General features: G+C 38.7%; 1 protein-coding gene across 1 annotated transcript in view; it reads left to right on the top strand.

The window, feature by feature from the left end:
* Nucleotides 1–26,238, top strand: part of ABLIM2 (actin binding LIM protein family member 2) — a 113,041-nt gene that overhangs the window by 67,782 nt on the left and 19,021 nt on the right. Inside the window, exons 10-16 of the mRNA XM_086464636.1 lie at nucleotides 1,547–1,693; nucleotides 3,518–3,550; nucleotides 6,191–6,311; nucleotides 13,655–13,756; nucleotides 15,040–15,093; nucleotides 21,137–21,189; nucleotides 21,806–21,953. Of these exons, the coding sequence (XP_086320762.1) occupies nucleotides 1,547–1,693; nucleotides 3,518–3,550; nucleotides 6,191–6,311; nucleotides 13,655–13,756; nucleotides 15,040–15,093; nucleotides 21,137–21,189; nucleotides 21,806–21,953 (658 nt within the window). The remainder of the gene's footprint in view (nucleotides 1–1,546; nucleotides 1,694–3,517; nucleotides 3,551–6,190; nucleotides 6,312–13,654; nucleotides 13,757–15,039; nucleotides 15,094–21,136; nucleotides 21,190–21,805; nucleotides 21,954–26,238) is intronic.

The following is a 26,238-nucleotide window of genomic DNA, read 5'->3' as shown; positions in this document are numbered from 1 at the left end:
TAAATATTCCTAATTCTGAACTTCTTTGGGTTCTCTTCAATAATCTCCACAACCCTGGATACCTTAAAAAAGAAATTATCACAACCTCCTTGGCCTTCCTTGTAGGTACAATGCTGCCCAAATTCTTCCTGGAACAGACCTGATGGACAGACTTCTCCTTACCTCTGCCTCAGAGTTTGCCACTGGCTTCTCAGTAGGGAGGGATTTATTTTCATTAAGGGGCTGTTTCATTGCTCTTTAACTTCTTAAAGTAGCTGCCAGGAGGGTGAGATCTGTAGATCGCTGAAGAATCACATATTTGATTAAACCACATTTTTTCATTAGTTTTGAGGATGAGAATATGTGATGGTTATGGCAGCTTTATTCCACTTTCTTAGTTAAGAGGAATCTTCCTCCTTTCCGTGTTGCTTACATTTGCACAAAATCATACATTGATTTAGAAAAAAGAGATAACTGAAACTTGTCACACTAAGTTTTTCCTGTGTGATTAACTTAATAGAAAACTTCCCTGGAAAACCTATTGAACTTTTGTTAGCTTATACTAAGAAAAACTATAATCACTGCACATATAAATCCTAGATACTTTCATATTTTTTGCATGTGGAAAATATTACAGTTTTATAGCTGATCATACTGAGATTTTCAGAGAATAGCAAGATTCAATCATCATTTTGTTGCCAACAAAGAGCTTATCATTCTGCAAAGCCTGAACTGGGAATGAGACAATTACGCTGCCCATTTCTCCACTCTCAATGTGGCCAACTTGTCATCGTATGTACAAGACAGTACATGCTGGATACCATTTTGGTGCAAGTTACCATTGTCCTAAGAATAATGTGTGAGAATGTGGCATTTTGATAATTATACTTTTGGAATGAGCAGAATGGGGAGTGACAAAGCCCTTTCCCTCTGTTGGCTGTCTGAGGCCCATGAAAGTATTTGAAATTTACTTAAGTGGCATCTGTGATCTTCCAACTAATCCATCACGGTGCAAATCCATCATCTGCTGGTTTGTGACCCATAATTATGGGCTACTCAGACATAGTTAGGAAAGGAGGTGAATCTGTGGAACACAGCTGAATAGGAAAAATTAAAGACCTGACTAGTGTTTTTCAGCATCTGGAGAGTATATGTTGGAAATACGTATTTGATTATTCAGTACTGCTTCTGGTAGGGGAACCCTGCACACTGAAACCACTTTAAAGGGAAGAGTGTTTTGCCTGAAAAAGACTACAATATCTGTCCCCCGTGTCTCTCTGTGCAGCTAGCAGTAAGCGGGATATAACCAAGGGGACTGTGCTGATGCCGTGCTACTCCTGTTAGACAAATGTGAGTGACAAAGTAGAAAGCACTAGTATATAAAAAGAAAACAGCAGTAATATTTAGCATTGTGTAGTAAATATAAGAGATTTAAACGTGCACAAACGGAAAAAGTAGTTTGTTATTATGATGGTGACTTTTCTGCCTGCACTTGTCTGTCCTTTTCTGATTACATCCTGAACAAATTCTTTCTTATCCTCACTGCTTTCTTTCCTCCTTTTCTTAGGCAAAGCTTGGAGATGAAATTCTTGACTACAGGGATTTGGCTGCTCTTCCTAAAAATAAAGCCATCTATAACATTGACCGCCCAGATATGATCTCCTATTCTCCATATATCAGTTACTCTTCAGATGACAGGCATAGTTATGGGGAGGTACTGAAACATGGGTATTCTTTTTACTATGGATTTGAGATTTTATGTACATAATTGAACATGTTGCTGAACACTCTTAAACATGTGCATAATTAAAAAAACCCAACTAACTAACTTTTACAACTTCAATTAATTGAGTCATGTCATCCATTCATTCACAAGGCCTTCCAAAAAACAAGCAAGATGTTCATTTCACTTTTTAGTTTGTGGAAATGAAAGAATCGCTTTCTGTGATCAATTTTTAAACAGATGACATGTAATTAAAATATGTTTTTCTATGAGAGGAGTTCTGTATGCATGCGGTAGGAAACAAAAGCCATTGCTAATTATAATGCAAAAATCAGAAGTGAAGCCAAATGTCTTTCATGAATTTTTTTCTTTTTTTTAAAGTGTACCATGTTATTTTGGTAACACAATAATGGTATCACTTTCCTGTGTACAAATTTCTTTCAACTGTCCCTTACTAAAGTTCATCCTTATGTCACACATGCATTTCAGCCTATTCATATGCAGAGCTAATATTACACAGTTTGTGCTAATGAAATCTAATTTAGCATAGTCTTACTAATACTACTAATTCTGTTTTTTATGAAACATGTTTGTATATAACTCCTGTCATGCAAGTTAGCTTTTCTTCCCTAACCATATCTACCTTTGATTTGAATTTCTGGTTTCTTTTATAAATTTAGTTATGTTTTTACAAATCAAACCTCTTGGATATACTAGGTATATTAGCAAGATATATACATTCTAGAGTAGTCCATATATAGAAAAGTCTGCTTTGTTCTCTATAGGTGTAAGTGAACAGGTAGAAATAAATGCTATAAATAAAAGACATATGATTTATAGTAGTCCTAGTCCTGCTATCACTTACACTTTTTACGCTTAACCAGTACCACTAAAGTCTCAGTACTACTCTGAAGTGCAACCCATATGTTAGGTTTTGCAGACTCGCTTCCAAACCCTCTCTGTACAATGCTGAACCACAGGAGTTCCGTTATAATGCATCATAAAAGAATTAAGATTGTAGATGGTATTTAGATTTCTGATTTCACAAAACCAACACCTGCTGCAAAGCCCCGAACCTATGGAGTGTAAACTTTCTGTGTCGAAATTTGTGGGTTCTGGTAATGTTGTGGCCCTCCTCAACTGCCCATTTACATCTAGGCTTGGCAGAAGTGACATCTGGGCTTGGCAGAGGTGCATAGACTAAACAACCTTCGCCCAGCTCCTGTGAGGACTCAGTCATTGCATCCATTCCAAGGTGGACAAATTTCAGCATCCTGGCTACTACCTGAAGTGCAGTAGTTTCAGTAGACTTGCTCAACTAACCAAACATAGCATTAATTTTGAAAGGAAAGTGAGTGAACAGCAAATTGTCAAATTACATGATATTTAATTAAAAATTAAATAGGACAAATATTTTGCTTTCCCTGAAGCCAGCTCTGAACAACAAAGTTCTAGTCCAGATTTTGGAGGTGCTTCAGTGCAGATTTAACTGGGGCTTGTGTGTAGTTTCAGGCAGTTGCTTTGAATGGGAGTTTCCCTACTAGCAGCACTCTCTGCGGCACAGGACTGGCCTCACCAGACCCCAGGATTTTGTAGCAGAGAAATCAATAAAAGCTTTATATGAGATTACTTACATTTTTTCCTTATTTACTTATTTAAAAACAAATAAAAAATGCCCTAACTTAATTGACAGGTGTTTTTCCTGACTGTATCATGTGTTTTACATGGATATTGATATTTTAAGAGTAGTAGTTCTCACAAGTAACATCATGCATGAATTTGTATCACTAATTTGTTGTGTGTTGCTGTTTGCAGTCACCTCAGTTGCTCTCTCCAACACCTACTGAGGTAATCCCCAATGCCTTTATTCTCCTGTTCTGACCCATTTTGTGATGCATAAACCTGGTCACATTGATAACCAGCAGTGTCTGAAATGTGGGTTTGCCTCCTGCCTCTATAGTGCATGGGGTTTTATAATTTATGTTTTTCACAGTGTTACTTGTGTTGAATACGTGCTCTGCTTCTGGATTGTCATCTGTATGCATCTATCTGCACTGTCATCCATGTTTTTGCTTTCCAAAATAAAGGTTGTATGGTGGTCACTTCTTCAAGCTCTACTAAATAAATTACGTTGGGAAATATGATTTATGTTTATATTATAAAGCTGCCAGCAGGAGTTGACTTGAATTAATGCTCAGTGTAGGTTTCTTTTCTTTTTTTCTTTTCATTTTTTATTCCACAAATAGTTAAACTGCTTACACTATTTGTGCACACATACTGTTAAATCATTTGCACGTACCTGAACTTCTAAGTCTGCATATGTTGATGTGCATTAATGATCAAAGCCAGTCATTGTTTCAAGAAACATCACCTTGGAAGCAGTGATAGTGTTTCACATAGTTTCCTAGATGGTAACTCAATTACATATCACAGGCCTGGCTAGTTTCTCTGTTATCCCAATTTAATGTATGGCACAGATTTGGTAATAGTGGAGAGTTGCAGATCTTCATTAAGGATTGTAAATCACAAACTGTCACTATAAGCACTGGTTAAACAGAGAAGTTAAACAATAGGGATGTAATTTAATTGATAGTTTAAAAATAAAAATGTGCTTTATTTAATATTGGATTTTAGGAGCTTGATTGACTATTCCTTACACAGACACAAAGTACACAAAAAGTGTATGAAATCTTGGTGTGTTGGCACATTATAATAATTTGCTTTAAATTAGCTATGAGGTATCAAACTGTCAATACTATTAAATTCTAAAAGTGACTCTGCTATGGAGGCTGGTGTTGCCGTGATTTGCATTACATGGATACTCCCACATTATCCAGCTCTGCCATGCTTGCTGTCTTTCTCTATGTCTAGATGAGCTCTAGAGTCTATGATGAGGTGCTCAGGCATCACCATCTGCAAACCTGCCACTGTTTTTTTTGCAGGGATTTTTATTAGAGGAAAATTCTCATGTCGTACAATTGTATACATCATAGACCATTAGCTAACACTCATATGATACTTAAATATCATCAAAAAACTTTCTAGAGACGTTGGTATACTGCTTGTAACTCTCTTCACAAGGGTTAGAGTGGATATTAAATAATATAGCTGCTTTGGGAGGGAAACTTGTCTACAGAACGCTGCAAGTTTGAGAAGGCGTCAGTTGTTTTTTGTTGGGTTTTTTTTTGGTAGAATTTCTTCTGAAATTTATATTAAAGCAATAATGCTACTTACTACTACTACTATACAAAACTGATTTTCCATTTTTGAAAATGCAGTCAGTACATCTGGGGTGAGGTGAAAGGGTTGGAGCACACCTGAACCAGAGGTGAAAAGCTGATGATGGGAGAACATTGTATATCTCTGTAGAGTAAAGGATAATCCCAGAGAAGCCAAATTCATCTGAAGATGAGTGGATGGATAGAATTAAATTGTCCTGATAGGAACCTGGGAGATGATGATGGGGCTAAGCAGGATCTCCAGTGTGTTTAAATGATGAATGACCCAATGGAAGTCACACAGATTTCATGTCAAGTGGCTAACAGCTGCTAAGGTATAGCGTATCTTCACTCACTCCTACTGGAACAGGAGAGGTGAAGCATTTTCTGGAGTATGACTTTCCATAAGGGAGCATCTCCAGGTTACATTGATTTGTTCTACTTTGAAGTTAACTCAAGCAAATTCTTGCTTGTCTTAAAAAAACCAAGAAATTTGAATTTGCTTTTATAGCTAATTTACAAAAAGTCATTTCCACATCTAATTCACTCAGTAATGGATTTACTGTTAAGAAGACACTACATGCAAATTGCAATCGTAATTTAACTAGCTATAGAGAGGCAGGGATTTGGAATGGGTGTACATGATTTTAAGTGGTTGAAGCCAAGGGTTTAGCAGGAAATGGGTTGTGTGACTTGCCTTGCACAATGCTGCACTATTAATGCTAATGCTATATATGGGTGTTTATATCGGTTACCTAGATAGTAGTGACCACGTTGTAATATGGTACACTGGGCAGTTTACACAGCAGACACAATCATTACTGTGATGTAATGAAGCCAACAAATGCTGATTTTTGTGTTGCCTGTAACCATTACGCATCCGTTCTTATGGGTACAGAGTGGCTGTAGTACTATCACACTAACCTCATCTTCCACCCACCTGTGTATGTTCAGGGAATTACACCGTCCTGAAATAACACTTCTACAGTGTTACGTTCTTTTCAAATGATATTGTCTTTTTTAATTCATGTATGTGCTGACTTTCCTGGGAACATGACTGTTCTCTGATACTTGTCAGAGCTCTTTCAGTCACACTGCAGTGGAGATGCTTGCAGCTGAAAGGCATCTCATTTCGTTGGGATTGTATGGAGCGTTACAACAGCATTGACTTCCATCTACATGGCACAGAAATGTGCAAAATAGCATATTCTGCCTGTTTCGGAAGTTATTTCTCTTCCCTAATGACATATATTTCCTCTCCTTCTGTCAGGGTGACCAAGATGACAGATCTTTCAAGCAGTACAGGACATCAAGTCCTAGCTCTGCTGGCTCGCTGGGCTATGGTCGCTACACTCCAACCTCCCATTCTCCTCAGCACTACAGCAGACCAGGTAATTGAAAAGCAGCCTTTTTGATTCTCTAGATTTTTCCACTACTTTGTCTTATGTTGTAAGTAGTGTAGACTCTAGTAGACAGGGGTTTAAGGTGAAGTAGCAGTTCATTGCAGTGCTTTATTTACTGTGAACAGAGAGTCCCATGGGGAGAAAGGAAACAAATGCTTCAGGAATAAGCATATTAGAAAATAAAAACAGACATCTAGAAAGGTTGGTTTTATGTATCTGTAAACAGAAGATAGAACAGTTTAAGGGACTTAATCCTGGTCCCGTCCTGCCTGAAGCTACACATTCAATCCACAGCTCTTTCAAGGTGCAGCATGGTAGCAGGAAATGCACAGAAAGCCAAGAGGGTGATCGAGTGACTTTGTATCCCTTCTTGTACTGCAGGGTTATAGTCCTTGTCTCCTCTCCACAGTGCAAGAGCTGGAGGAATGGCTGGATTTTGAAGGCCAAGTTGCTTTAGTTGAGAAGTGTACAGCAATGTTTATTGCAGCTTTGGGCTGTAGTAGCAGCTGTGTTGGTGCTCTTGTCACACAGAGAGGAGGGATCACCTCCTTTTGATCTTTGCATGGGAGTCCCTTACAAAAGCGCGTTCATATTTGGGCATTGTACAGAGTTTTATCCTTGGAAATAATCAACTAAATTGCTGAAAATTAATTCTAACTTTTATATACTCCATCATTTGGGTGGATAATACAGAGCATTTAAATTATTTTCTTGGTGTCTTTTAATTTCATTTGGAATACATTATAATTATGGGAAGTTGGGAGTTCTTAATCTCTGCAGTGGAAGTTAAAATTCTGCGGGTAACAGAAACAATTTTTACAGGAATAACGAAGTTTTTGATGAAGTGGAAATGAGATTGAGTATCAAAGATCTATTAAAGAGAAAAAGGTTTAGTCTCCAGTGAAGGCCTGGCAGCTGTGTCATGCTTAAGCTTAGCTGCACACTGTTAAAACAAGGTGGAAAGGCAAAAGAAATTTCAAATTAATTCCAAAGTTTTACAGCTTCATTGAAAATTTAGCAGGCAGTCATCATAATTGCCATTTTTAGTAATTGCTATTGGTCCACCAAAATATGTTATCAGGATATTATTACAACAAAGCAAACAAAGATGGCTTTTAAGAATGTTTTTCAAAGTACTTAATCACATGTCTAACTTTCAGAGCTCAAATAACTTCAGGATGCTTCTTCAAATGCTTAAATTAGCCATGCACTTGAGTGCCCTGGTGCTTTGTGAACTGAATCCTATCAGTGTGCACTGATGGCAGTGAGAACTGGACCCACTCGTAGCACAGTTCTCAGCAGAGACAAGGCTCTCCCCATTTCATTTCATTAGATCCATTATGAGCATATATCATTCCCTCTTGCAGCTTTTGAATATGCCAGATTTTCCCCTGAGTGCAGCTATGCTTTTTGTGATGCCTTTTCTGGAATATTTTCTGATGCGTTACATTATCAGCATTTTATATGATACTGCTTCTGTCTGTGGAAAGCCCATGTCCCTTGGCCAACCGCATAGTATGGCTGCTGTGATATTTTTAGCAATAACCAGAGAAAGATGAAGTCTTAAATATAAACTATATGTTTTCTAAGCATCAGAAGGAAAATGTTCCTGAAAAAAGGATGGCATTGTAATTTGTGGCTTTCAGTAAGTGAACTAAATAGTTTATTTTCACTTACTCTCTGTTGCCCCCAGCTGGTACTCAGAGTCTTGGTACCAGTAGCTGCATCTCCCTGCCCCAACACCCAAGCCCTACATCTACATTCAGACATCATTACATCCCTTTCTTCAAAGGTAAGGTCCAGGAATGCAAAACCGTGCTGTGATACTGTAGACTTATTCAGATGTGTTTCACTTTTATGTATGTGCAAGCATGGCTTCCACTTGGATAAAATTTGTCTTATTTTTGTGCAAGTGCTCTCTTGATGTACTGTGTAACTTTTAAGAACTGAGTGGGTATGGGTTGTTTTATTTTTGCTTTTTTTCAGTGAGCGTTAAGTGTCTTTCAAAGGGGTGGAGGGAAGGAATTAGCTTTTATAACGAAAATGAGGGAGGCAATAGTTCAAAATTATGCTTGTTGTAAAATACATTGTTTACCTTTACCCTATTTTGGTGATGCTAAATAAATATTATAACCAGCTTGTACATTGGATCCAACATTGGATGATCACAGTTATACAACCTTCTAACTTGTGTTTAGATATTCTTCATATTATTTGTAGCATTACCAAAAATTATGCCAGTTAAGCTGGTTAAAACAATAGAGCTGCACTGATTAGCAAGTAATCTTTGCCATATATTATAAAACAAAGTCACTGAATCTATTTTCCTTGCCATTAAGTTGTTGGGGTTTTTTTGCCGTGGATATTAACTATTAATGACCTCCGTGTTGCAGATGTGAGACAGTACTAAGGAATGCCGTGAACCCTTGAGGCAAAGGCTAGTTTCCTTAGCTAGTTAATTAAATGTCAGAAAGAGAAGTCATTCAGCTACCGCATGTGTCTTCTCCTGAGTCTGTCCTCTCTAGTAACAATATGAACAGGGAGGAGACATGAATGGCAAACATTTTCAGTGCCTGTTCCTGACTCTTATGTGCTGTTTGATTTAATAAAGCGAAACTGTTGTTCTTGCTATCATAACCATCACAGAAAAGGAAGTGACCCTCTGCAGGAACTAGACTTGGAAACTCAAGTGAATAGCAGGCGCTCCATTGCCTTTGGAACAATAACTAATGAATCTTCATTGGGCCCTAATACATCCCGGAACAGTTCTGCCCAAAGTCAGCTGAGTTTCACTTGTATAAACAGGAACAGAATCAGGCTCGAGTCTTCCAAATATGATCCCTGAGAGAAAATTTTGGAGGGAAAAGCTGATGAGATTCAGCTGTTTGTTGCCATTTTAAAGTCTACCTGGAAACTCCTTCCCACAATCACAAGTAGTCACACACAACGCCATCTCCCCATTTCCTAGAAGGCAGACACTCACCCTGGTATTCTCAGAGGCACTGCTTGAACAGTTTTTTGATTTTCTAAATTTGGATGATCTTATCCAACCTGATGCTCTGAGTAAGAAGAACCTCCTTCGTGTGGTGCAGTGCCTAGTTTCACTGTATGGAAAGCCCTTATTCGAAAGCCCACCTGCAGTTGCTTAGCAGCACTCCTGTTAAAATGAGTTTCTATTCAGTGCTACCTGCTGTTGCTCGATCAGCGATTACTTAGTGCTGCTGTTTGAAGAAAGAAGTCCTCAAGTGGCAGCTCCTTGTCCCCAAACAATTATTAGTAGTGTGATCAAAATTATAATATTTTGCAATTCTGCAGCACTTTTTATCAAGGAGCTAAAATAATTTGCAAGCAGTAGTTTACAAGGCTTCGCAGCACTCCTGTGAGGCAGACAAGCCTGTTTATAATTTTCCTATGTAGGTAATTCTGAGCACTGCAGAGGTTGTATAGATTATCCACTGTTTTACACTGAGTTAACATTGCAGTCCAAAAGGAGTCAGAAGATTTGCACCCATCCTCTTCAAGGTCTCTAAATTCTTTTCTATGAGTTGCAGACTGTATTTTTTTCCTTATCTAGAGAAACCTTTTGAGGGTGTCAATGAACTATTCTTTTCTCTTCAAAGTGGATAGTGTGGGAAGAGTAGGATTGTACCAACAGTTGCTTTGTATCCAGACCAAGGTTAATGTTGCCACTTCAGTTTTAAAAAAGCAAAATCACGCTCATTTAAAAAAAAAATTATTAAATCCCAAAATAATACACTGCTTACTAATACTAGAAGTAATCTTTGTAAAACTAGCATTCCACGATAGTCATAAAAAATATTTCTTTAAGCTTCCAGGAGACAGAAATACTGCTACTCTAGGGAAATAAACAGGCAGAATCTTCCTTTTGATTTCACTGAGTTTGCATAATATTCTTCCTGAGAATTTCATGGTTCATTTTTCCAGTGAAAAATGTGATTACTGACTTCATGTTCTTTCTTCAGTGTACTGTAGTCTAGCGCCCATGAAGTGTAATAGAATTAGCTATTCTTTATCATGCAGACAAATGATTTCTTTGTGCTCTTTTAAGGATTTTGTCTTCAGAATCTGTTCAAAATAAATCCTCTGACAGCCTCACTTCAAGAAAGCTTCACTGTTCATGCCCTTGTGAATCATAGGGTGTGATATTCCAAGTACCTATGCTTGGTGTAACTCTTCCTTTTGAGCTGGTGAAGTCAGTGAGCATACAGGCTGTGCTGAGCCCTGCTGAGAAAATGCTTACTTAAAACATGGTGGAAAGTATCTTGCCTTTCTAGTGCAGGAGCACAGCTTCCAAAGCCCATTTATTTGGCTTTGAAAGCTTGAAAAGAATTAGTCATCAAACTTCAAAAAACTTTGTCTAACTTAATGCACCATGTGCAGAGATATTAAAGGATCCAATTTTGGGAGTAGGCTCTGATATCTCCCTCATTAGGCCAGTGGTATCTGTTTGTTGTTCAATCTCGAACTTGGACAGCTCTTACTGTAACTTGTTATCGAATTTCTCATCCTGTCAGATAAGATAAAAGCTGACTAGGAAGGAGATATAAACAATATTACACTTTTTCAGACAATTGCTTGAAAAGGGAGCATGGTCTGAGCGCTGGTCAGTTGGCTCCACACACACAAGGTTAAAAGAGCAGCCTACCCTGTCAGCAGCCAAAAGACACAAGGAAGTTTTTGTGGTTGACACTCAAGTTCAAAGTAAACCTTTCCAGATTTTTTCCAAGTTAAACAAAATCCAGGGAAGGGTCCATGATTCTGGTTTTTTGCTCTGCATTGACCAGTAGAGCAGATCACAGCCTGCAGCTGCTTGTGGGAGAAGACAAAACCAAAAGTTTGAAAAATTGCTCTCTCTGGTAGTTGTGTTTACTCTGAGACCTTATTTGAAGTTTTTCCTCAGTGTATACCAGCCAAACCTTGAAAGAGACAAATTCTTGGCAAAGTCTCATTTTAGAGGTTTTAATTATAGGCTAGATTAAATGACCGTCTGCAGTTCCTACACATGAACTTTCTACATGGGTCTTCAGTTTGTTTTATTATTAAACACTTATTTTTGTATACAAAATGTGAAATACAGCTACTCTTGTGTGTTTGTCCAAATCAGTGGTAGAATTAAATTTTAAATGTGCATCAGCTTGTACAAGTGGGCTGCAAGAATCTTTTCCCTCATTTAATCCTTAATTCTTCCCTTTTGAGCACATTGGAGGTGATGGCTTTGCAAACTGCTCCACATAGATGATCCTTGCATCGAGCAGTTTACAGATTTGCTGTCCCCTGGTACTTGTGCTTGCATCCTGTTTTCTCACAAGTTTATTCCTCTAAATGCTTCCTCCTAATTCCTTGCTGACACTCTACCCTATCCCTGAAGAATTACTCTATGTGTGTACGATACCAGCACCTTGGGGTCACTGCTCAGTGAAGTGATTCATACAGGTCATATGTGAATATGTGTTTTTAATAATATGCTAATTTTTAAGTAAATTAATACACTCTGAAAATCACTTGAAAACTTTCCTTTTCTTTTTAAATTAAAAAATTTCAATAGTATCATCACATGGAATGAATGACATTACAAGATTTTTAAGGTTTTTGGAGTTGTAACAGACCTTACTTAAGTGGGTCTACCACTGCTCTTTGCATTCAAACTGGGAGTGACATTGAAGCTTCTTCCATTTAGTAGGGATGGCCAAGCATTTGAGCAGCAAGCAGCAAAGAGAAAGGGAATTAATAAATGAGCAGTGAAAACCTGTCCCCACTTCTTTCCTTCCAAGAGCAAAGCAGGAATCAAGAAACTGAATAACCGTCTGGTTCCTTGTCTGAGGACAGCTTGACTACAAGCTGGTGGTGATGCACCAGATTTTCAGTAATTCCAGAATTCTTCCCTTACTTTTTGGAAGGACTGTAGGCTATCAGCATGTGCAGTTGTGATTTCATTTTCTCAACTGCTCAAATTACATTCTTTTTGGTGAGAAATCCCTGTTATTGAGTACACAGTGGTAACAGCTGAATACTTCTTGAATTTCAGTTTTCCAACTGTGAAAATAACACACAAAATTTCAAACGGATTAGTTAGTGTATCGTCATGAGATACACAGCACGCTCTTCTGACCTCATCTGGCCTGTTTCTGCTCCTGTTGAACTCAGTAGCACTACCCACTGGCTTCAGTGGTGCATGTCAAGGCTGGCTTTGATGACAAATTGATGACCATGTATCCACTACTTGTCAACAGAGGCAGATACCACCTCCATGGGCATGGCCTAGACAGTTACAGTAATCCAGTAGTTTTATGGTTGTAAAACTTCCCCTTCCTTAAGGCAAAACTCAGTTAACAGATCTAGTGCTCTGAGCTGCTGCACTTTCTTTACCCCCAAAAAACTTGCTATAATGTCATCGTTACTAGCCATTAAACTTGTGCTTCATCCACACTAAAACAATAACAGTGAATTAACAACCATTTTATGTTGGAATAAATGTCATGTTTGGCTTCCAGTTGCTTAAAAGTGCTGTAAATTAATAGGATTTTACAAGTCCCAAAAAAGTAGAGCTTTACTTTTTTGTTTGCCAAGCAGCGCTATAATGCCATAGAGTGTGCTTTCGGGAAATAAGCTAAGAGGCAATGAATGGCACCTAATGAGTATTTGACAAAACAATTGGAAAAATGAATACGGATCAATCCTACGTATATCTTGAAATTTGACGAAGTGACTATGGCATTATAGATCCATGACTTGATAATCCAACCTTGTTTGCATAAAGGAAAAAGGCTGTGGCATGTTAGCTGTGGGAAAAGTTTGCAATTAAGAACTAAATTTCAACATCTGTCCTTGTTGCATGCAGGAATATTCGACTTAACCATAACATCTGGGTTTTGGTCTAGTCCTGCTTTGAGATAATTGAAACACTACTGAATGATTTCATTACTGGTTTCAGGGGTAGGCCATGAGCCATAGCATTAAATTTTTAAAAATCTTGATTGATAGATTATTCAGTTAAGTCTGTGCAAAACACATTGCAAGATTGTGGATGTTCTTACCCTTTTATTTTCTTCATTAAAGTGTTGTTGAAAGAGAAGTTTTAGTTTCAGAGTAGGGCAGTTTGATCTGATACTATCTATCAGATATCCATTATTGATGAGATGTTTGGACACTGAGCCAGTACACTGTGCTGAAAAATAATGGGTTTTACAAAAACCATATATTTAAAACTGTTGGATTAACAAGTCATTCTGAACAAGCTTTTATGCTTGAAATACTCTACTTTGCTTTCCATTTTTTTCTTTTATCTGCTTTCTTTGCTCTTCCCCTTGGAGGCAGTGAAAGTGGTCGGAGCACTCCAAGTTTATCCATGTACTCAGACAGCAAATCTTCACCTTCTGTCTATCAGCAGGCTCCTAGGCATTTCCATATTCCAGGTAGGCATACACTGCTTAGCTTTTAATCTTCAATTGCTGGCACCTGTTTATTCTCTCCTGAATGTAATTTTTCTTTTTTGCATCAATATGTGAATTTTGAACTGCAAGAAAAGAAAATATCTGATAAGTGAAAATCAGTTACCTGTTGAACTTCATCTCAGAAATAAAGGAGTTAGAGAGCTGTATGCTTACGTAAAAAAAGAATTGTGTTAGAGGAGGCGCACAGTGGCAAAAGTTATTAAGCATACAAAGAAACAATTATTTATAGTGCCATGGCTGCCCGTCACATCTGTTGAATTTGTGTGCAGGAGGGAAGATTGAGGGGGGGTTTTGGATTTGTTTTTTTTTCCTTATCCATCTACTTTCTGAATTAGAGAGTCATGTTAACACAGACTTTAAATATAGCTGGAAGACCATAGAGCTCCAGGAGGCTCACTGTGGCTGTGTCTGCATACGTGCTATACTGTTTTCAGGTTGACATTCAGTCAACAAGCACATTAAATTTAAGTCCACACTGCTTAGCTTTTTGACTGCTAAGCACATCTGCCTGCTCAGTGGAATAGTTTTATATTTATGTTTAGCTTCTGGGGTTAACATTTCTGTAAACACACCGTAATTAGGAATTATACCTGCTCACGTCTGTAGTACTAAGTAAATCTGATGTCTGTACAACATGACATGGGAACCCTGGACTGTGGGTCTGGGGGCTTTCAAAAAATCCCCAGAAGGCCAAGTTAGCGATACAATTAAAAATATAGACAAACTATAGGATTTCCTGTAAGAATATTGGGCATTTCTAGTATAAACATGTGTATCTGAACATGTCTACTTTTTTTACAATTAATGGAGAAAGTCCCTTTTCAAGCGTGACTATTATAGTAGCCTGTTGTACCTGTATATAAATTTTGTTTTAGGTAGTAACAAGTGTAGCCAGCTTCTCTTTGTTTCCAGTGAAGTATACATTGGTAGTGCAGGTGTAACCAGCTATATTTCAGCAAATGGATGCCATTCAAGGTGTCTCAAAGCATTTTGAAGGACTTAGGGGGGATTATGCTGCATAGGTAGGTATAGCCAATGTTTTAAATATATAAAGATGATGGATAAAGCTTCATTCTCTTTTAATAACCAGTGAATGTCAAACCACTGAATGACAAACCACTGAATGAATGCATAGTCTTTGCTGAAGTGTTTGCATTTTTAGTGTTGTTGAGAGGAGATGAGCAGCATGGTCTGAACTGCTTGCTTACTCTTTTATTCTTTCCTTTCTCTTTCCTCTTCCTCAGACACTGGCGTAAAAGATAACATCTATAGGAAACCTCCTATCTACAAACAGCATGGTACAGTCTGCCTTTCTCTGTTGCAATTTTCTCTACCTGTCTTTGTAAAGAGATGCGTATTGACTTCCAAATTAATTTGCTGTAGTCTTTGCATTTCATTATATCCCCATATTCTCAAATAGAAAAGGAAAAAACGTAACGTGAAAATTAAATAGCATTTCATATAACAAGCTGTCCAAGAATTCAGTAAGTTCTCTCAAACTGGGATAATGATATTTTTGTTTGTCTTGGTAATTCAGAGCTGATACTAAGTTCAAAGTTATGGAATGATATAAAACATGTAAATGTTGATGATTGCTCTCCTGTTTTCAGACCATGCCTTGGGGTCTCTAGTTCTTGTAAATAATTCTGACTTCTACATTGCTGGGGAAAAAAAATGGTCATTGATAAGTGGTAGATATGAGATACCTATTTTTCATCTGCAAGTTCTTCAAGCTCTAAAACATCAAGAAGAAATGTAGTCACACCATGGCAGTTAGGAACAAATTTAGTAGCTGATAACATCAGCAAGATGTGATTGGAAGACCTTTTGTAGACCCAGCAACAAGATTGCTGTCTGAGTTTCTGAACAACAGAAAGAAATATGTGGTGTGTTATGCCACTGAGAATCTGACATAAGACACTAGTAAATATGAAAAATAGAAATGTAAAGTCTGCATTCTTCTATTTTTTTTTTCTGTATATTTCACTAATTAACATCAGTGCAATTTCCACGTTGCTGTCGGTGCCTACTGTTTTCACAGCTATATTTGACAATGATCTTGGTTCATGATACAGTATTAGTAATAGGAAATTCATTTTTCTAAACTGAATTCCAGTAATAATCTTTGGAGACAAATATGTGGGGATTCTGCCACAATAAGGGTGCCTGAAAAGTACAGAAGTACATTTCTGATTAAAAGAGTCATGACTGGGGTACTCCTCTACTCAGAAGCAAAGGAATGTGTGATATAAATCTGCCCCACACCAAAAACTGTTTTAATCATGATTGCCTTTATTTTAATCACAATTGTGCCCCTACTTGGAAAGGAATGAGAGAATAAAATAAACATGAGAGGTGTTCATCACATTGTGAGCTAAGGCACTTTGGGAATGAAAGCATGTATCTTCAGGGATACAGGTGGGAGAACAAAGCTGTGCCATTCTTCATGGCAAGGGAAGGTCCAGGCTGCGCCTGTGAGCAGTGTCTCTGTTGGAGCAACTCCTCCCATCTTACTGCCTTCTGCAGCACTGTCCACACAGAGATGACTTCCCATGGTGCACATAAGAGTGAGAAAGCTGCATGTGTCTGTTCTGCCATACTTTGGCTTTAGCTGATAGCTGATAACTTTCACTGAGTGAAAAGCTGGGGAACTGCAGATGCATCAGATTTCACATATTTTTCCTTTGTGATAACAGGAGGCTTTAACTGATTTTAAAATACAAATTAACATAGTTTTAAAAATTAAAAAAAATGTATGTAGTTATTTTTATACTATCTTTCATGGAAAACGTCTTTTGGATGAATCATAGAATCATAGGAGTCATAGAATGGTTTAGATTGGAAAGGACCTTAAAGATCACCCAGTTCCAACCCCCTGCCATGGGCAGGGACACCTCTCACTAGACCAGATTGCTCAAAGCCCCATCCAGCCTGGCCTTGAACACTGCCAGGGAGGGGGCAGCCACAGCTGCTCTGGGCAACCTGTGCCAGTGTCTCCACACCCTCACAGGAAAGAACATCTTCCTAAGATCTAATCTAAATCTCCCCTCTTTCAGTTTGAAACCATTACCCCTCATCCTATCACTCCACTCCCTGATCAAGTGTCCCTCTCCACCTTCCCTGCAAGCCCCCTTTAAGCACTGGAAGGCTGCTAGAAGGTCTCCCCAGAGCCTTCTCTTCTCCAGGCTGAACAACCCCAGTTCTCTCAGCTCATCCTCACAGGGGAGGTGCTCCAGCCCCCTGATCATCTTCATGACCCTCCTCTGGACCCACTCCAGCAGGTCCATGTCTTTCTTGTGCTGGGGGCCCCAGAGCTGGACACAGCACTGCAGGTGGGGTCTCACCAGAGCAGAGTAGAGGGGGAGAATCACCTCCCTTGACCTGCTGGCCACGCTTCTTTTGGTGCAGCCTAGGATGCCATTTGCTTTCTGGGCTGCCAGTGCACATTTCTGGCTCATAGTCAGTTTTTCATCCACCAGCACCCCCAAGTCCTTCTCCCCAGGGCTGCTCTCAATTCACTCATTGCCCAGCCTGCATCTGTGCTTGGGATTGCCCCGACCCAGGTGCAGGACCTTGCACTTGGTGTACTTGGCCTTGCTGAACTTCATGAGGTTTGCACGCACCTGTCCAGGTCCCGACAAAGTTGTTAAACAGCACCTGTCCCAATACCGACCCTTGTGGAACACCACTCGTCACTGGTGTCCACTTGGACATTGAGCCATTGACTGTGACTTTTTCGAGCACGACCATCCAGCCACTTCCTGATCCAGTTCTAGTTTGGATCTGGTACAGCAACAGCAGAAAGCAAATTGTCAACTGGTGTCTCCCGACTGAATGAATCGACATGAACACGCACAAATCTATGCATGTCACTGTAACGGGTGCTTCATGTTAAAGTAACTGAGCATTCAGATTATCCACGTTTAGATAACCCCTGTGGTTTTTCTGTGTATGTTTTTGAGCAAAGTCAGACTTGCTGATGTTTCAGTGCACTTTAGCTGCTGGTCTTTGATAGACATTTTCTGCTCACAATATCATAATCTTGGACAAACTAATGTTACCTCTCAGGCAAAAAGATAGTATCTGTTTGGTTTAGTGCTTGATTTAATGTAATCTGCTAACCTTATAGTCTGCCCAAGCTCTCTAATTCCTTCTTGTCTTTAGATATACAAATCATTTGAGGCAATCGCTCAGGCTGGGCAAAAAAAGATACTGACAAAGAAAAGCGTTGGATATTGTAGTGGTGTTTGGAAAGATCATAAACAAATGCAAAATCTGGTGTAAATCTGCATAGCTTCACTGATTTACACAAGCTGATAATATGGCTCCTATGTCCTGTATCCTGGCTGTGTCATTTCATTTTATAGATATTTTTGGTTTGCAAAGAGGATTCAAAGCAGCAACTTTTTTTTTCTTCCAAGCCAGGCATTTTTTTATCTATTTTCCATCTGTCAGATATGCAGTCGAAGTCTGGATTATGTCAATTTTGCACTGCTGTATGGAGTTGTTCCTTGTAATCACTGGAGTGAGAGGAGAATTAAATTACTGAGTCAGCAATCTCTATAGGTTAACAAGGATATATGTTTTAAACTTTCTTTTGTAGATTATAGATGTTTTGAAAGGTTGTGTTGAAAATGCATGCTGATTGTTTTTCTACTGAAGAGCAAAACATAATTTACTCTAACTCAAAAGAAAAAAAAAAAAAACAGTGAACTTTCCTTCCAATTAAAAAAAAATTAAAAATAAGAAAAATAAATAGAATTTACCTTTTGTTCTGGAAGAACTCCTAGATAAAGCATGAACACATGAGCAGCTGATGATTCAGCTCCTCAAGCTAACGGGCCACTGAACTAATAAATGCTGAAAAGGAGCCAGAGAACATTCCTTCATTGAAGAGACCAAGTTTGAACAAACAAGCACAAAAATGTTCTTTAAAACAAAAACTGCAAGAAGCTCTTCCAAAACGTTTGTCTTTAAAAGGTTTCAGTTACAGCAGTGCCCAACAGATTTGCTGTAGCTACAGCTTCTGTGTTTCTATTATAAACACCCAACTTCAGAATGAAAAAAAGGTGGTGGAAAAATTTGAGAGATCAGGCTGAGAGCTGGGGTTGGAAAGTGAAGAGTGTGGGAGCTGGTGTGGTTGTCCTTTTTTGTGTGTTTGTGTTTCAGAAATATTTGATCACTCAAAGTTTAAAAAAAAAAAAAAATTGAAGAGGTTTGCTCTTTGGCAATATTGGCACTGATCCGCATGAAACGTAGTTCACATTGGGGTTCACAGCAGAACCACGTATCCCTTGTAGTGGAGAAGTTGATGCTCAGTACTGATGGAATTGAATTTAGGCCACTTGAATTTAACTGCCAGTGATGTGTTGTTATATGAAGCCCTCTCAGGAACCTGGGAGGGGCAGGCCTTCATGGCCCCCCACTGATTTGGGTTGTACTCCTTTCTATTGCTTTGAAGTCGGATGCTCTCAAGATCCCATGGAACATTTGAAATCTCTGAATAACACTGTGGATTAAACTTGGTTTTTTTCCTTTGAAAACATTGAAGGCTCTTTTTCAAAAAATGCATCAGATTCTCTGTACGGATTTCTGATTTAGTGAGAGCAAGATCCATACATATAACCTGGAACAACTTGTTGACTGGTGATTTATGGTATGCTCCCAAAATATCAGTGAACCACTTTTAAGTCTTTGTTGCACTGTAGGGACTTTATTCTTCATCTGTCATATATGGATAATATATGGATATTTCTTTCTATTTATTTCTCAGAGAAGCAGATTGCCATCTTGGGAAAATGCCCTCATCAGTATGCTATTACCTAACCGTGAAAACCTTCGGTTTTTTCATAATGCTTTTTTTATTTTATGGCCCAGCTTTTTTTTTTTTTTTTTCACATTAAATTGAGAAAAAAACCAAAACCTCTACAGTTACAGGTTTTCACCTCTAACCTATAGATTTTTCCTTACTGTAATTTGCAATTTTTTAAGTATCACCTCCTTAACAAAACCGGTTAAGGTCTGGATGTAAGCCCTGTGATGGCACCGGAAAATGAAACAGAATAGCACTGAAATGCTGATGGTGGTGGCCTTTTGCCCACGTTGTTTAGATGCAGGGCAGGTCATCTGCAAACATGCTGGCTGGGGAAATGGAGAGGGGAGAGTTGTTCTCCACTTGCCAGGAGTGTTGCAGCACTTCTAATGGTGCAACTTAATCTCCTCCCCAGCTCTGTCTCTGAGAATCTTATCTGAGCCTTAACCTTTGCATTATCATACTGTTTTTATTATTAATAAATACAGGTTTTGTCTACATTGTGTTTCATGGGGCTTTTGTGTTGCCCTTTTACTCAGGTGTTGCAGACTACACCCTTGTTATGATGATTTCTCATGGGCTTAAACTTATGCTAGATCGTTGCATTACTCCAGTTTTGTACTGTTAAATCTCTCCCCCAAAAAACAGAGTGATACAAAGGCAACTAGAACTCAGATTGGGAATTTATCTAGAATTATGTGAAATTTGGCACAAAAACTTTCTGTAAGATTCTGAGGTGTAATTCAGTGTCTGGAACAATACTCTGGGGCATAAAACACAAGGAAAAACACATTTGATGGTTGGGAACTATCTAATGAATAACTTTTAGGTTTTCAGTTTTGATTTTCTTCGCAGCAAGTTGGAAAGAAGAAGATTAACAAACAGAAAAATATCAGCAACTTTTTTTTTGTTGTTGTTAAAAGACTCTTTAAGAGGTCAATATAGTCAGAAAAGTGGTTGGTCAAAGAAATGTGAATTTTAGAGTCTGACACGGTCTCTCTTATAGATGTCATGAAGAAGTAATACCAAATTTGTTCCTATCTTCTTTAGCATCATTGTCTATCCTTTTTGGGATAATGGCAGTCCTTTTAGGAGGCCCAGGTGTGCAGACCACCAGATATCTATGTAACCACGTGTATTTTCATGCTCATGGTAACACAGAAGAATGGGGAAATGACTGCACTGTGTGCAGTGACCGTATAAATCTGTCCCTAACTTATGAATCAGTTTTTTTTCCCAACAATCATTCCCCAAAAGTAGTTTCTACCTAAAAAGATAGGTTCAAAATGCATCAGGAATAGATTGTCTAAGTTCACTGTACACCTGAAGGATGAGTATTACTGTAATAGTGTCAAAATTATTTTAAGTCATTCTGTGAAACCATAGCTCTACAGATCAAATTTCCTATCCAGCTCTGGTTTTGGGTTTTTTTTTCCCCTCTTAAAAATATTTGGAACATAACCACAGTCAAAACAGGAGACAGAAAGTTGTAATCTGTTCTAATGTTTAAAATTAACTTATTCTTCCAGCAGCAAGAAGATCAGAAGGGGAGGATGGAAGCTTGGATCAGGACAGTAAGAAGGTAATGATCAGAAGGAACGAAAGGGAGTAGTTTATTGATCTTTCTTGAAGCAACTGTTTTAAAAACCATGTTCATACTTAAAGGTATTCTTTCATATGTCTGAAATAATCATTACTACTTTTACGTCTTTCCAAGAAGATATAGAAAAAGCTTAATCTCTCAACCGGAGGTTTTAGAACTTCCATTGTACATTAAAGAAAGAAGTAGCGATATTAAGAGCAATAAGCTCATGGATTTTCACTCAGTCTCAGTATATACATTGGTGATTCAGCCAAGACTGTGGACTTTTACTTAGGATGAATATTAACATACCAGAAAAATGTTAACAGCAGATTAATTATAAGAAAATTACATAGTGCATCTTCTAAAGTGGGGCTCAGTGGGCAGCTTAATTAACAGAGAAACTATCTTCAGCCCAGCTGAAAGTTACAAGTTTTTGGTAGCTGTGATTCAAAGTCATGATATAGTCAACTCTTATAATTTGATAAATGCTGGTACAAGTTGAAATGAGCATAAACATACGATGAGTTCACAAGACTTTCTAGAGAGGTGAAGTAGGAGAACTGCATTCAGATGTTAAATCCTGAATCTTGTAACAGACTTTTACTCTCAACAGCTGAAGACCAGTTGGCTTACTCTGAAAGGAGATATGGACACCAGAACTAATTCCCCGGATTCGGATACACGGTCCCTGTCTCTTACTGCCGGAACTGACAGAGAAAACTTCCCAAGGGCACAGGAGGGCATGACTGCTGGCTATTCCCGTGAGTACTGCATCCCCTGGCCTGACAGCGTGGCTAAGTCGGAATATGGCAAAGGAAGGTGTCCCTGCTGCAGCCTCATCCACATAGCTGTCTAGTTGGCTTTAAGCTTCATATTTCTATCATCATTACACCTATTTGTTAGTTTGTTTTGCTATGGCTTGTAAGTGTTCAGTGCCTTCAGACCTGGATAATGAAGCTATTTATAGTTTCATATTGTGAAAGAAGAAGCGTTGCTTGTTTAAAGAAACTGTATTGTCTCTTTGGAGAGCAGAGGTTCTTTACCACAAAAATCTGCCCTTCATTAATACATAAAAGTGCCTGTTTATTATATGCTATCTGTTTTCAGTAGACAGGATAGTAGTGTCAGGCAGATTGTTGACTTGTGCTAGTGTCTCCTTGATACAAACTGTGTATTTTCTATATTGGTAGAGCCAAAAGCATAGAGAACACTTTGCTCCAAAGATTAACTTAGAAAAGGCATTTTTGTTACCGTTCACAGTTACACCTATAAGTTCACAAAAATCCTCCAGGTGCGATAATGGGATAGTTTTGTTACTAAATACTGATCTGAAGACCATATGCCCATGCTACTTGTCAGCACCAAAAATGTGTTTTACACATTTCTTACTCCATGTTTTAGCAAGTCAGGAGGTGAAGGTGAAGGAAATAGTCGTCAGAGTTGGGTCTGAATTTTATTTTTCACAAAATCACAGAATGTTAGGGATTGGAAAGGACCTCAAAAAGATTCATCAAAGTCCCTCAAAGGGACCTCAAAAGATCATCTAGTCCAACCCCTCTGCCAGAGCAGGACCACCTAGAGCAGGTCACGCAGGAATGTGTCCAGGCAGGTTTTGAATGTCTCCAGAGAAGGAGACTCCACAGCCTCTCTGGGCAGCCTGTTCCAGTGCTCTGTCACCCTCACAGTGAAAAAGTTTTTCCTTATGTTAGTGTGGAATCTCCTACTTTCAGATTACATAAATGACACAAAATAGGTTAAATCAATTTTAACAGATAATTGAGCTGTTCTTTTCCCTGCCTTCTTCACTTTACACCATACAGCAGGTCATCTGGGGTAAACAAGTTGGGGAAGCAGTTTTCCAAAAGAATGCATCCAATGCAAAGCATGTCTGGCAACAGAGCTAGGATGTCAGTCTTGTGGGCATTTTGGTAATGTGATAGCTGGCTCCATCAACTTATATTAAGGAAATTATGGCTTAGCTATTCAAGGAAGAGGAAAAACAGATGCTACAAATTCTGTCACAAGACTGTAACAAGATAAAAAAGAAAAGTTATTTTGGATCGTCAGTCTTACTGGTCTATCTTGAAGAGATTTGATTCCTTAGTCCTCACCAGACATTGCATACACATGCACAAGGTATATTGTAGGAATGAACACCTAAACCTTTCATTGTAATGTGCATGTCGGGTATGTTTGGAAGCTTTCTGGAGTTGATCTGATGCTTTTCTACATATGCATTGAGACAGTAGTCCTTGCACACAAATTTTAAGCACACCGAGGGAGAAGTATATAGCACACCAAGAACGAACTTATACAGGAACAACATTTGGTGTCAATTTTTTTTTCATTAGAATATTGCTATACCTGTTACTCTTCTATACCAGCATTTCTTTTGTATTTTTGATTATCTTGGGAATGTGAAGCTAGTAAAACCAGAAATGCAAAAGATGGTTCACACCTCTGTCAGGGTCAATATCACCTCTGTGCCAATATAGGTTGTGTAGTTCATTTTTCTATTGCTTTTTGTCAGCGTTTGTCCCTCGTGAAAGTTGTCCCGGTTACCCAATTAGCAGCTACACAGAAATGACATTGAGGAAGTTTACTTTTCCTGACATTTATCCTTCCTTGGTTTGGGGTTGTTTTTTTTTTTCCTTTATTCATGATTTTATTCAGCCACCTAACTGTTTTAATACCCATGGATATCTTAAGTAATTCCTTCTCTGCTCAGCGTTTTCCTATTTAGTTCTGAATATTTGTAGTCTGTCACGTGCCCTGTTGGCCACGGAAGAGCAGATTCTCTGCCTCTTGCACTTATGGTTGAGAACTCTGACATTCATCCCCATCTCTATGGCATAGTCAGTGATTTTCACAGAAAATAATCTTTTCAGGTGTATGTTTGGTGCCAGGTGGTTACCTGCAGAGTGGAGGGGGTTAGCAGGCATCAGACTGCGAGTCTCTGGTGGTATGTCCAAAGACACTGTGCAAACAGCCCTGCGTTCATCTGTCCAGCCTAACCCAGAGAAGGGTTATTCTGCTGTAGAAGGTGTTTAGCCACCTTACATTAGCTATATGCCCAGAAGAATACACCTAGCAACAGAGCACATCAGTATGAGGCTTGTGTAATTAACAGACATCTAGAGTGGAGCTTACATCTCCTTATATCCACCTATGTAAATGTGTCTTGTATCTGTATATGTAGATGTTTAATAGTTAACCATTTACCACAGTTCATGATTTTAAGTGTCACATATTTAGGGAAGCAGACATCTAGCGAGCTATGTAACCCTCCCTGTTCATGTGTCCCTCAGAATATCCAGGTCAGAGTGAAGGTCATACTGGAAAAGGCAGGAGCTGTATCCATGCAGAGAGTCGCTGACGTTCAGACAGTGCCTAATTAGAGAGAAAGATCGCTTTATTTTGTCCAGTTACTCCAGAAAATTTACTGTAACAGTGCAACTGCAGTTGGATGTGATAATGAGCAGTATGTGGTTGTTGGCATTTAGTGTTGTATTTTTCCTTTATATTAAAAAAAAAAAAAAAAAAAAAAAAAAAAAGAAGAAGCAAATTAAAACGTGTTTAACTTTGTAACTAAGTTCATGGGAAACAGAAGCTAAGTGGAATGCCATTCCCACGGGAATGCCATTCCCAGTGGGTCTTGCTAGCTTGTTTTGGGCTATCTTGGCTTTATTCCCCACTTGGATTTTTTCCAGCCGGCCACACGATGTCGCTTGTGCCCGCGGATGCGGCTCAGCCCCGGCAGCCTGGGAGGCAGCTCCTCAGCGGCTGCGCGCTCAAGTGCGTTGTGGTTGTTTCAAGCTGCTCTTTACCTTAGTGCGTTTTTCCTTGGTAACTGAGGAGTATTATTTGGCGATAGAACAAAACTGTCGCACCCATCTTCTCTGTAGCCAAGAGGCCGAGAAACTGAACTCCGCATTGATGTTCAACACCAGCGTCTTTTCCCAGGCAGGAGCAGCGTTGATAGTTTTGTTGCAGATACATTCATTCTATCTTGCAGGTGTTACAGTCTTTGCCCTCTTGTGTCACTACCATTCAGATAACAGCCAATGATAAGTTTCTGGTTTCCAAACTGGAATGTCTAAGTGACCCATGTAATTCAGTATTCGTCACTATGTCCCTGTGTCAGATGTGGAAACCCCCTGCAGGGCTGAAAGCAAAAGTTCTGCTTGTAGTTTATACTACTCCTCAGAGAGTCGATTATGTTTCTAAAACCTCTCTTGCTTTTACAGATCGTGTTCATCTCACTGGTTTAAGTAAGTCAAGTTTATCAAGCCTTCTTTCCTGTGATGAGTTTTCATTGCCCCAGTTATCCTGTAGGCCACTGGTCTGGTGGAATTAATTTAACCCACTTGAACACTGATGAACAAGAACAGCACAAAGGATTCCTCCAGGATTTCCTATCGCTGCCTGAAAATACTATTACTTCCATATCTTACATGTATCAGGACAGGCATTTCCAACTTTTGCCTTTTTTTACACTTATATTAGCAACTCAAGTTCATCTTGTGATTGAGCTATGTATCTAAGCCTGCCTTCTTCCCCATCATTTCCAAATGATGAGCTCTCAGCTTGCATACTAGAAGTTTGGGGTATTTATTCGTCCCCAAGTCCATGACTTTTCTCATTAATTATTAAATTTTATCCCATTTCTATTACTCTAATGTTCAAGGTTATCCTAGTTCTTTATGACATCCCAATCCTCCTCTTTATTGGCAATGCTCTGCAACTTTGTGTAGACAGCAAAGTTTATTAGCCCATTACTATTTTTGGTGTCTAGATTATTAGTAAAAACATGAGGCAATTTCAACTCAACACTGGTCCATGCTGACACTTTTCGGTATCAGCTCTGCTCAGTTCTCAGTACCCATTTCTTACATTAAATTATTTCCTTTCTGACCCTATAATTCCTCTGATAAACTCCATCTTCTCCAGATTTGCTTTTAATTCCATGTGCAGCCAAATACCAAACACTATAATGATATCACATTAGATGAAATACAATAAAATGTACGTTATGCAAAAGTAATT

Source organism: Leptosomus discolor, chromosome 4 (genome assembly GCF_034619465.1).
Source record: "Leptosomus discolor isolate bLepDis1 chromosome 4, bLepDis1.hap2, whole genome shotgun sequence".
In the NCBI taxonomy this organism is placed as follows: Eukaryota; Metazoa; Chordata; class Aves; order Leptosomiformes; family Leptosomidae; genus Leptosomus; species Leptosomus discolor.
This window is presented reverse-complemented; position numbering and strand designations above follow the sequence as displayed.